This window comes from Phoxinus phoxinus (genome assembly GCF_949152265.1).
Source record: "Phoxinus phoxinus genome assembly, chromosome: 3".
In the NCBI taxonomy this organism is placed as follows: domain Eukaryota; kingdom Metazoa; phylum Chordata; class Actinopteri; order Cypriniformes; family Leuciscidae; genus Phoxinus; species Phoxinus phoxinus.
Window position 1 is genome coordinate 4,724,470 of NC_136878.1, and position 13,114 is coordinate 4,737,583.

Sequence of the window (13,114 nt, forward strand, 5' to 3'; positions counted from 1 at the left end):
ATGAGGTTAATTAATACAGCCACTGGAAAACGGACACAGAAAGCCCAGCACCAAACACTGAACTGCAGGAGAAGCGGGCCTTTCCCTGGTGCAATGAAAAAGGCCTAAAAGAAAGATTCGTTAGTCTTAATAGTGCAAAAAAGCTCCCATTTGTACCATGATCAATCATGCCACAATCATTAATCTGCATTCCACACATTTACCTGGAGTGAGACAATGACAAAAAGAAGGCATGTTATTTAGATCAGACCATTTACATAAACCAACACAGAATCATTAGTTCTCAGGGCATGCGGACAAATTAACATCGCTTTCCCAACAACGATGTGCAGAGAAATGTAACTGGATGGTTTAGTAGTGGCATGAACATCGGGAGACTTTCCTCTGGATGCATGAACATACACATGAACGTTCCTTCGTGAGAGAAACGAAAGCATGCAAGGTTAAAGTCAACATGAACTGAAGTTGAACATTTGTCAAAATGTCTTTTTTCCCCCCCCAGCTTTTAAAGCACACACTTTTCAAGCCACAATCAATGTGTTTTTCTTGTTGAACATTGTATTTAATTTGGTGCTTTTGTGCATCTTTTGTAAGTCGCTTTGGATAAAAGCATCTGCTAAATGCATAAATGCAATGTTTGCGGACAGAATCTTTCACACTCTCAAATGTTGAATACTAACATTAACATTAATACATTTTTGTTAGTTCATGTTAACTAACGTTAATTAATGTCAACAAACGAGACCTTATTGTAGAGTGTTTTCTTAATGGAAAAATGATGATTCTTGTGAAGAAAAGACACTGATTGACAACAGCAAAATGTGTGGACAAACTGAATCTTTTTAAATGACAGAAAGAAACTGTCAGAAACCACAAAATAGCACTGTTTCAACCTCAGTATTTGCTGTCGACTTTAACCCTGGATTGAAACATATCATGATAGATACATTTCAAATCATGGTGCACCAGAGATTAACACATCAGGCAGTCCCTGTTTAGGATGAAGAGTGTTATTTAGTTGTTAAAGACACTTCCACCACATTGCAGCCAAGAAAGCCCTCTTAAACAATGCGGAAGGCAATCCTATGACACTGAACACAATACCTGTTCTCGCAACGGCAGTAACGGGTTGGGAGCGATGTTCCAACGTGACACCGTAAAGCTCAATTTCATACTCAGTTCCCCCCACAAGCTGTGTTAACACTTTGGTTCGTTCATCGCCCGGCACAACGAACTCTCGAGGGTGGGAGAGCTTTCTCGAATCTCTAACTTTGAGCACGAATCGATCAAAAACGTCGTCTTCTGCCGTCCAGGCCAGCCGGAAACTCTCAGGGGTGACGTCCGACACGAAAAGGTGCTCAATCTCTGGTTCTGCCTCTGGTTGACGAGAGGAAATGGGTCTTTTTCTTGTTTTAACGAGGAAAAGAGTTTGAGATCAATTCCAAATACCTTGCCGGTCTCCAACCATTTGACATGCATCACGTATTACGACTACTTCTCGTGTTAGTTAAACCATGGACACATTACAACAATGTATACGCGTCCCTTCATGACTTTTTTGACACCATATGGCACTGGAAATCATGCACGCCACTTACACAAGACATCTTTCTACTGTGCAGAGATTTCATGCAAGACTGTTTCCTTCTGAGCTGCATACAAGACCTCTGGCCTCATGCTGGTGAAAAACCTTCACGAATCCTGATGATATGGGACTTGAATATTGAGTATAGTTTTTGCCAGCCATTTAAGTGGAAAAAACTTTCTAAATATGGCATCAGACATGTGGGACAAGTGAAGCATGTATTGTTCACTTGAAACAAAGAAAAAGTCTTATCGATGGAGGAGACCTGGCAAATAAACAAGGGATAGTATTGAGGGGGTAGTTGAGTTTCCCAACCAAAGCTTAGATCAAGCACGTCATCTTCTAGAGTATAGACTGTGACATCAAATAGGACGTGTAAACACAGGACATGTTCATTGAATTGTCATCTGCGTAAGCATTGTAGGTCTTTGAACTTCAGTTTTCTAGTATTTTCTTTTGAGCCTTGCTCAATCAATCTGTACACTGCAATAGAATCCAAGGAAAAATGTGCCTTTACACAGAATGTGGCATAAATGTATTTACACTGCAATCACAATTTTGGGAAACAATCTAATGCTCAAAGGTTAAAAACAATTGTATTAAAGTAATTTTACAGTTAAAAGTGATATTTATCTTACTAATTGGTGGCATTGTGTACCATGTGGCTTTGCTTCATTAAAGAACTGCTTCACCCCAAAACAAAAGATCACACACACTTCAGCCTCTCATTTCATTGAACAGACATGTCAGGTGATATTATATGTCTGTTGACACAAAATGTCTGACACAGAATGTCTGTTGGCGGAGCATTAAAAAAGAGTTAGCAGATATTAAGCACAGTCTACTAATACTCTAAAGAGAGTTAGAAAAATTCTCAGTTAGGCGAGAAAAGCTTCTTGAGCATATTAAGTGTTTACTGTAGAGCAACTGTACATTTTATCAGGTTTTTGTCATGGTATTGTGTGTCTAAAATATCAGAGAGAATCTATCAACCTTGAACATGTCCTGTGCATACAATCCCTGCAAAAAATGCAATAGCGGTAAAATATGATCTGCTAGATATTAAAAACATTTTGCTACGCAACAAAGTAAAAACTACTAAGCTTGGGCAGTGAAAGCTCTGAGGTGAAGGAGTGACGTGCAGTTGAAAAGCAGAAAGCGGTACCTGTAACAGCCACTGTGGTGATTGGACGAGACTGTAACCCATTCCCTGACACCCCGGTCACACTGACCTCATAGCCAATGCCAGTAATCAGGCCCAAAACATCCAGTAAGGTCTGGTTTCCCGGCACTACGAACTCTTGTGGCTCCAGCAGCAGGCCAGAGTCCGACACCTTTACCTGAAAATGGCTGAAGCTCTCAGAGGAATCTGCTTCCCAGGACACCCGGAAGCCATACGGGGTAATATCCGAAACGGTGAGGTTTCCCACTTTAGGTAATGACGCTGGGTAACGTGGTACAGGATTCATTTGGGTCCCGTAGTTGCAGCGTTATAGGAGGGGACAATACAGGGTGAGGATGTATAATTGATTCTGCAGTGATTGCAAGGTCAAAATAGCTTGTTATTTGTCAAATGTTACTTATTAATTTGTCAATGTTAAGCTATTATTGTATGAGCTTTCATTCTTCATGTAAAATAACCGAGTATTCAGTGGGTGCAATACAACTGCATGCATGTGCATTGACAAAAACGGGATACATCTGTGTTAATATAACTAACATGTGGTCAGACAGATGCAAAAATGAGTTTCCACACTGCAAATCTACTTTTCCTAATGCGTAATAATGTTTCAAGCACAGCAGATTATGTTGCAAACAGAAACATCAGAGCGAGGATTAGTGAAGTTTTTTTTTTTTTTACAGAGCAATGCTTTGTTTTTCATTTTTGATATAGTCCACAAATTCACACTTGGGGCCAGATTCAACAGTGAAAAATGTGCGCTGAAAAGCCGTGGACAGGGTTATTTTTTGCGGTTGACCCCATTGCATATGCATTTGTAGGAGTTTCTCTTTCAGACGCAAGATTTATGGTAGGAGAGAATTTAAATGAATCATGCAAGGTGATTTACTAAGGTTTGCGCTTGTCAATTTACTGGTATTTGTATCAGCGCTAATTTCCAATATATTGGAAGATTGTGTTGGTCATTTTGGAAATGATCCGGCTGCGTCTGTGTTTTTTAATTTGTGTAAAATAACCATGTTAAATATGACATGCATGCAATTGTACCAAAACAAACAAACAAAAAATGTCAGTTTCAGAAGTTTGCTTGCAACCAGGTCTAACCCGGATGCAAATTTGTTAGTTCTGTCTGTTAAGTCCTGATTTGTAGTGATAGAAGCATGAAAAACTTGCACAGTACCTGTACTGGTATTGAAGGAAACTGATGGAGTTTGACGGCCACGAGACAGACCATAAAACACTATGTCATAGACCGTAGAGTCCATAAGACCCATCACGGTAACGTTCCTCTCTGATCCTGATAGCCTGAGCTCTACAACATCATACAGCTGCTCACGGTCAGTGACACGAGCAGCAAAGCCATCAAAGTGGCCGGACAATGTGCTCCAGGACAGCGCCAAGCTATCCGGGAGGGTATCAGACACCACAATGGTGCCCAGTTTAGGCTTAGGCTCTGAATGAAAGAAAGTATTGGGTACCGTTACGAAACTTAACAGTAGCTGAAACAAGCGGAAACTGGATGTTTAATACAGTAGGAATATTCTGGGTTATTTGCCTTAATGTCTATAAGCATGTGTGGTCAATTGCGACAGATAATAATTACGACTTAGTCCTCAGTTTGAAACATGGCAAAGAAAATGCGGTAACACTTTATTTTACAGTGTCCTTGTTACATATGTTACATGTACTTACCATAGAAATAACAGTAAATTATGCATAATTACATGCAACTAACCCTCAACCAAATCCTAATCCTACCCTAACCCTATAGTAAGTACATGTAGTTGCTTAATATTACTCTTAAATATATAATTACACTGTAACAATGACACCTTAAAATAAAGGGTTACCAAATAAAGTGTAACCGAAAATGCATTAGCATTCAGTGGGACCAACTAAGTTTTCCACTTTGAGGACAAACTGTTTGGCTTCAAATCACTGATAGCAACTCAAGTGTTTCATTTTAAATGCTATGTAGTAAGTAAACTAGGCATTTTGGCCAGAAAATGCAATTTGGACCTGATTTTATCCCACAATTCAAAAGACTATGGAGTGAGAAACGAATTGGACATAACTTGTGCAAACACAAGGTTGGGAAGCAAATCCATATTTACACTAGTCCTGCTAATCAACAACATACCATAGACATTACCTTGCAAACAACCAGGAATACTTTAAGTCATGCTCTCATATACTTTGTGCCTATGTTTTTCATCTGCACAATTCTGACATTATTTCTCACAATTCCGAATTAATAATTCTGAGCAATGTTGAGTTTATACCTTGCAATTCTGACTATCATATAAAAATAAGTATACTTTAAGTTCATTTTATTTTTAAATATACTTTATGTAGTAAGTATACAAATATCAATGTACTAGAAGTATACTTGTAAGTGTACCGTTTCAATATTACTTGGGACTAAATTGGCCAACTTTTTAGTGTATAAAAGTATACTTTTAAGTAGGCTATACTTTAAGTGTAACATTGGTAGAATTTGTGCCAACTAGTTTACAACTAAGTTTTTCATTTGTACTGCAACTATACTACAGGTGAAATTATAGGTATACTGATAGTTTACTTGTCAAATACTTGTAGCAATTTTTTAGTTTATGAAAGTACACTTACTCTCAGTAAACTACTAGTTTAGTAGTTTTATACTGCAACTTGTTTTCTTGATCATAACACCATACTCATATTTTACTATTTATATATAGCTATTTATATATTATTTTTGCACTTTAAGTATACTACTATGTACCTATTTAGGTAAAATATATATATATACTTGAAAAACCTTTAACTGTACTTTAACTCTTTCTATTTTTAAAACATTTTATTTTAGCATCATGCATCCTTTTTTACCAAAACTTAAATGTGGGTAAGTTTCATAAAAAAGCAACGTTTTAAACAAAACAACACTTTGTCAAAGACTAAAGACTCTGTCCAGATCGGATTCAGAACGATGATCAAAACACAGATGGAGCTTCAAAGTCGTTAATCCTTCCTGGGTCGACATTTCATTCAATAACATTAGGCAGTTTTGATTTATATGTGGTTTAATGTTTGATTATTGCGTTTTTTTACATTTGCATAAGCAATGCCTCTATCGCTTGTCTCTGCTCTTTCAGAAGATGCATAATAGCGCCCCCTACCGTATAACAGTGAAAACATGGATAGCCGGAAAATTCAGTCAACAGCGGGGAAAGAGTTAAGTAGATTTGAAGTGAATTACTACGTACACTACCAGTGGTCTAACCAGAAAAAAACAACAACTTTAAGACAGTTTTTTATGTGGGAATTAAAAATGATAAAGTAAAAAATAAACGTAAAAGTCCAAATTGCAAGATATAAACTCGTAATTGCGAGAAATAGTCAGAATTGTGAAATAAAAATTTGCAATTACCTTTTTATTGTTTTATTCCACGGCAGCAAATGGGCTTCTATAGCAAACCAAATCTTCAATCTTCAGTATAACAGTTTAAAGCATGTATTCTGAGAACTCAAAAGCATGCGCTGCTGTACCTGTGGTTACTACAGTTGTCAGGGCAGCTGTGTTGGCGCCACCAGAGGTGGCATACAGCTTGATCTGATATTGCGTGTCTCCTCTGAGCCCGGTCAGCACCGTGGAGCGGGTACCTGTGGGCAAGGTGCGCCCCGTCGCCTGCGTGGGCAAAGCAGACTCTCTCACCTCGACTATAAAATGATCAAACGCCTTCTCTCCTGTCCGCCAGGAGAGTGACACTGTGTCTGAGGTAATGTTTGAAACAACTAGCCCAGACAAGTCAGGCTCGGTCGCTACAGGAGGGAAAAAGCCAGCCATGGCGTTTTGTTTAGTGTCTCTTTCTCTGCTGTCAATAGTTTTATAGATCTATCCATGCTAACTGTCCACCTAACAGTCTTGTTTAAAGAGATAGTTCAGCCAAAAAGCATTTACTCATTTCGCTTCAAATCTGTATGATTGTGTAACTGGTCAAAATTCAAACCATGGTCTCCGGCATGGAGGCGAGCGCACTAAAAAGGACGCTAAAGACCGCAGCTGCTAGCGGTAGTCACTAACGTGCCTCTTGAAGCCAGGGGAGTGAGGTTTACATGCACAGCTCTTACTGGGCTACGTCCGTTGCACTTGCTTTCCCCTAAACCTCACTCCTGTCCGGGTCACGGCACCAAAAGTAATCGGTTCTACTCGACCAGCTCTGAGTGAGATTTGAACCAGGGTCTTTGCCATGGGAGGCGGGCTCGCTAACAAGGACGCTAAAGACCACAGCTTCTAGCGTCAGTCAGTAGCGTGCCTCTTGAAGCCAGGGGAGTGAGGTTTACATGGACAGCTCTTACTGGCCTACGTCCATTGCACTTGCTTTCCCCTAAACCTCACTCCCACCCGGGTCACGGCACCAAATGTAACCAGTTCTACTCGACCAGCTTCGAGTGGGATTCGAACCAGGGTCTCTGGTGTGGGAGGCGGGCTCGCTAACACAAGAAGAACACTAAATACTGCCTCTTGAGGCCGGGGGAGTGAGGTTTACACATACAGCTCTTACTGGCCTATGGCCGTTACACTTGCTTTCTTCCGTGGAAGACAAAAGGAGATATTTTGAAGAAAGTCGGTCAATGCGCATAGTGCTAATTTGGGCGAAAATTACAAAAAGCACTGTGAAACCAGCTAACAGGAAACAGTTACAGGACTTTAGCTAACGTTCTGGCAAGGTTCTCTCAAATTTATTAACAAACATTCTTCCAGTAACGTTAATAGAACATTCCCTCAAAGTTATCTGGTCTTTAGTAATGTTCTCAAAATGTTAGCACAAGCACATTTTGCTAATGGAACGATTTTCCCTTTTTCCTAATGTTCAGAGAACATTCAAAAGTAACGTTCCCATCATGCGGAATTATAAAATGGAATGTTCCATTAAGAGTCGCGTAACCAAGAAAAAAAGATTACTATTTTTTTCTATTTTTTTTTATCTAGAAGTTTTGAAAGGTCAGAGACCATTCAGTATTAATGTTTTCATAACTTAATGGGAACGTTAAGAAAATGTTCTTAGAACATATTTTTGTTAGCTGGCAAAGTTCAACTTGTGCACTATATTTGATGTCTTTTGAAGTCAAACAGCAGCTTTGTGTGAGTAACATCATTTTAGTAACATAATTTTTTTTACATTTTTTTTACAATGTTTTCTGCATTTTGGCCATCCACTTACATGACAACAGCGTTTTGGGGGCCTGAAAATGAAAACTTTTGAACACGGGTTTCAAAGTGCAATTTTGGAAAACGATACCGATATCGCCTAAAAAAAAAAACACATTTGTGAAAACGTTGACGTCATGCGCATGCTTATTATGTGTTCAGTCTGTACACTCTAGAAAATGCTGGGTTGTTTTAAGCCAATTTTGGGTCAAATATGGACAAACCCAAACGTTGGATCAAAAATTCAACCCAATGGCTGGGTTTGTCCATATTTGACCCAAAATTGGCTTAAAACAACCCAGCATTTTTTAGAGTGTAGGCACGTAGTGTTTCTCTACAAAGTAACATCGCCATCTACTGGCCTGGCAGCAGAATACAGCATTTTTAGTCATTTTAGAGGAACATAAAAAAAAGCACTGTACAAACTTTAGTTTTTAATGTAGTCACATACACTTGACTACATACATACGTACATACATGCATGTGCTGCATACAAAATTTAATGCAAGTCAAACCTGATGCAAATCATCTTGTGGCACAATTCAGATTTCCATGTTCCAGATGCTAAAATTTTGTCTTCAATTGTGCATGTTCCTTACATAAAGCTATAACATGACTTCAGAAGACTTGAGTTTTATGGACCACTTTTAGAGAAATCTTCAACATATGAAGATGAAGAAAAAACATACAGGTTTGGAATGACATGAGTACATAAATGTGAACTTTTTGGTTGAACTACTCTTTTAAGGCCTGATTTACCACTTCCAATATAAACAAACGGAGGGAAAAAAGCAAGGAAAAGGGATAATTCCAGTTACCTGTGGAGGCGACAGCACTGACGGAGTCTGTTCTCCTTCCCTTCATAACTCCAGTGAGGTAAGCTATATAGTCAGTAGTTGGCTGTAGCCCAGTGATTTCATATGACTGTGTACCGTGTGTTAGGTTATATTCAACTGGCTCCCGCTGCCAGCTAGAGTCTATAATCTCCAGGATAAACCTCTCAATATCTCCTCTCGTGTCATTCCATGAAATGGAGAAGCTCTCTGATGTAATATTAGACACATACAGACTGCCAACCACTGGAGCGCTATCTAAAGGGAGAAACGGTTATTGGAACAGAGGTAATGTATAGTTGCACTTGCTGTACAAGTGTTTGGACATTGTCAGCCTTAATGTCTATGGTGGTTACATCCTTGCTGTACAATATGCATAATTTGCATGTATAATTTGTTTAGCCGAGGAAATGATTTGCTATTTATTGTGAGAACTGATATGAATTGTTATAGGCTAAATACTGACTAGTGTTATTTGTGCTTGTCGGATCAGGCCTGTTTTCTGCAGCATGCAAACAGCGCATATTTATTTTTGCATGCATACAGGTTACAGTTTTCATAAATTAGATTTCATGGCAAAGTTTGTAAAAAATATAATTAAAATGTTAATAATAAGCCAATAAATTAATAAATAAAATACTTAAATTCTTCATTTTTAATGTTTTCATGAATTGTTCGCTTACACACTGCAGATGTGAGATGTTAAACGGGCCTCACATATGAAAACAGAAAAGCTGGGCAGAAAAAAAGAAAAGGAAAACACTTCAAGAATATTCGTTTAGATATGAATAAAACTGAGGCTATTTTGTTGTATTTGTTCACTGTAGTGTCAAAACAGGTTAACAAGAATATTGTGTTAGTGCATATGAAGCAATCAACACAAAGGGTGTATAAATATTACTCCAAATTATTCCCATGCCAATTTTTGATTATTCCCAATTCAGATAAAAGTTAATGATCAGATGGTGCCCAGAAAGCAGTGTTTGAATATCACATCAGTATTTCCAGTGAAGGGGTAAATAACAGAGTTTAAAATCTGTTAGAAGAAACAACATGTCAGAAGATGGATGAGCAGCATTTTGAATTTTATAATGGTGACAGCCAGTATCTATTTTGGTTTATGTAAGGCTACTTTAATTATTTCAAGAAGTATATGTAATAAAAAAATGTGATTATAATTTATTAAATGTATAAAAAATTTACATACTGTAAAAATGGGTTCAGCTGATGAAAAAGACAAAATAAACACTACATCAAAATGTATCACTTATTCAAATTCATGTTGCTATATCAAATCAATTGATGTGTGAAATGATGCAGGTATATGATGAGATCACGCAACGAAGTCAATGAAATTATATGTAAGAGGATGAAATATGTTGCAATCACTGCAGCACATCAAACTCACCACAATGCGGTAAATAAATGAGATGGGTAGTGCCATGCATTTGGGGAAGCTGGATGAAATATAATGGTTGACAATGATTACTGCTGAACACAAAGCTTTGATTTCAGTGGAAATGAATGGAAACATGACATATCCTTTGACCCAACGCAATCAACTTGGAGGCAAGACCGACACAGTGGCTGGAACAGGACAGCTCAGTTAGCTTTGTTAAATGAAGTCGTTTTTCATGATCAACAAATTATTGTGAACATTCGAGAGACGCCGTTATGTGTTCGGTCATTATTCTCATGGGCCACATGCAACAAAGATACTAAGGTTTCGTGAAGAATTAAAAGGAAATGTTAAAGCGCAGAAGCACCTGCTTGACACCACAGCTCCCAACTAGAATGAAAAAGGTCAGAAAGAGAGAAAATATTAAGAAAAAAAGGTAGAATAGATAATAGGTTTCCCATCCCTTGTGAAAAAGAAGTGTGCTTAATTGTATTGAATGTGCACTTTCATTGCATTTTAAATCGTAAAAGTATATTTATAAAAAGGGTACTTGCAGATAATATGATTAATTAAACATTGATATAACATTTATGATAATTAATATAACATTAATTGAACACGCACGCACGCACGCACGCACGCACGCACGCACGCACGCACGCACGCACGCACGCACGCACGCACGCACGCACGCACGCACGCACGCACGCACACACACACACACACACACACACACACACACACACACACACACACACACACACATTGTGAGTTTGTTTCTCAAGTTGAACTTAAGTTCAACTAATTGTATTTAATATACATTTAAACCATAATAAATTTTCATTTAATTGCAAATAACATGCAATTAAGTGTCTTTTTCACAAGGGATATCCAGGTCAGCATGGATACCTGTTGTTGCTTCAATGTTGATCGACCCCAGGATCGAGCCCTGATGCACTCCATATAGCGTTATTGTATAGGACGTGTCGGGGCTGAGCCCAGACATCCATAAACTACGTGCATCGCCAGATACCGAAAGGTTCTGTTTTTCTGGACCACCTGCTGAATTTGCCACTTCAATCACAAAACTGTCAAAGGCAAGGCCATCCTCAATGATCCAGGACACATTGAAACTATCCCAAGATACATCAGACACACTCAGACTGCCATTCTGCGGCTTCTGCTCCTCTGACAGACAAAGAAATCAGAAATGAGTTATTGTCACTGAAATTAATTACATTTGCATAATGAAATGAGCTCAACTTGCCAGTGCCACTGGCATAAACACAATGACAGACACAGATAAAACAGTTAATAGATGGATTGAAATGATATGAATGAAGACATGAGGCACAGAGATGGTGTTCATTCACGTTGAGAAATAATGGTCAGATTGATCAGATAAAACAAAAAACATTTAGAATTATTTCATGCCATAATCCTGAGGGGACGTTCGGAAAGCACAGGAACAATTCTGCAAGCGTTTTGTGGCACTAGGTATAGGATCACATCTTGGGTATTACCTAAAATGTTTAGTTTGATTGGAGAAAGTGAACTTTAAATAATAGTCAATGTTTAATAAATAATTAATACACTACCATTTAAAAGTTTGGGGTTGGTAAGATTTTGAGTCTCTTATGCTCACCAAGGCTGCATTTACCTGATAAAAAAATACAGTAAAAACAGTATTAAATTGTGTGAAATATTATAATAATTTTAAATTATGTTTTGTTTTTTAATATATTTTTAAAAAGTAATATATTCCTGTGATCAAAGCTGAATTTTCAGCATCATTACTCCAGTCTCACATGATCCTTCAGAAATCATTTGAATATGCTGATTTGCTGCTCAAGAAACATATCGGATTGAAACAACACTACAATAAGTTCTCATTTGTAAACAATGAACCAACAACGAATGAGCAATATATTTGTTACAGTATTTATTAATCTTTGTTAATATTAGTTAGGTCACAGTGCATTAACTAATGTAAACAAATGCACCATTTGATTTTAACATTGTATTAGTAAACATTGAAATTAACACGAACTATGATTGATAAATGCTAATAAAATTAACTATTAGTCATTCTTAGTTCATGTTAGCTAAAGCAGTTAACTAATGAAACCTTATTGTAGAGATTGTTACCAAAAAAAAACTATAAAAGTGTATCAATGAATATAAAATAACACTGATACTGTATAATGTTTCCTTGCTGAATAAAAGCATACATTTCGTATTATAACTTCATAAACACAATTTCTTTTGAACTTTTGAATGGTAGTGTACAACTAAATACTTAACATGCACAGAACGTCGCTTGCAGGATTTGGGTTTGAACTAAACACTCGTGCAAAACCAAATTTCTTTCCCAAGCCATCTTACGCCTGCAGAAATGCTCCCATGATAAATGACATTAGTACTGTGATGGCGCATGACAGATGACTGTGGTTTCTGAAGATGATGTCCATGTACCTGTCTTGACGTGAACATTGACTGGTTGAGATTTTTCGCCCTCCTTCATCCCATATAAAGTAATCTCATAATGCATGCCAGCGGTCAGCCCATCAACATGGACCTGCCTGGCTTCTCCAGATACGTCAATAATGTGCTCTTTAGACTTATTCGACGTTGAGTTCAGCTCAACGACGAAGCTATCGAAGGCTCCTTCTGGAGCTGACCAAGATAGCCTCAAACTCTTTCTGCTCACATCTGCAACTTTTAGGTCACTTGGAGGCCCTTGACTTGGGCCCTCAAGTTCATCACCTGAGGCTTCAGCTTTAAAATCTTCTGTTAAAAAAGTGGAGGTAGACACTGGCGGTTGAACCTCCTTATGGAGGCTTGGTAGCATTGTTGAAACACTTTTGACGGTCAAAGCAACAACATCAGGAGAGGTAGACTGTGCTAGAGGAAAGTACATTCAGTGCAT

The 13,114-nt window shown here is 38.0% G+C and overlaps 1 protein-coding gene across 1 annotated transcript in view; it reads right to left on the reverse strand.

The window, feature by feature from the left end:
- tnca (tenascin Ca) overlaps window positions 1-13,114 on the reverse strand; it is a 67,848-nt gene that overhangs the window by 12,272 nt on the left and 42,462 nt on the right. The window contains exons 12-18 of the mRNA XM_079608237.1: window positions 12,661-13,089; window positions 11,095-11,373; window positions 8,772-9,044; window positions 6,291-6,563; window positions 3,946-4,218; window positions 2,751-3,029; window positions 1,105-1,377 (exon numbers count right to left, since the gene is read on the reverse strand). Coding sequence (XP_079464363.1) covers window positions 1,105-1,377; window positions 2,751-3,029; window positions 3,946-4,218; window positions 6,291-6,563; window positions 8,772-9,044; window positions 11,095-11,373; window positions 12,661-13,089 — 2,079 coding nt within the window. The remainder of the gene's footprint in view (window positions 1-1,104; window positions 1,378-2,750; window positions 3,030-3,945; window positions 4,219-6,290; window positions 6,564-8,771; window positions 9,045-11,094; window positions 11,374-12,660; window positions 13,090-13,114) is intronic.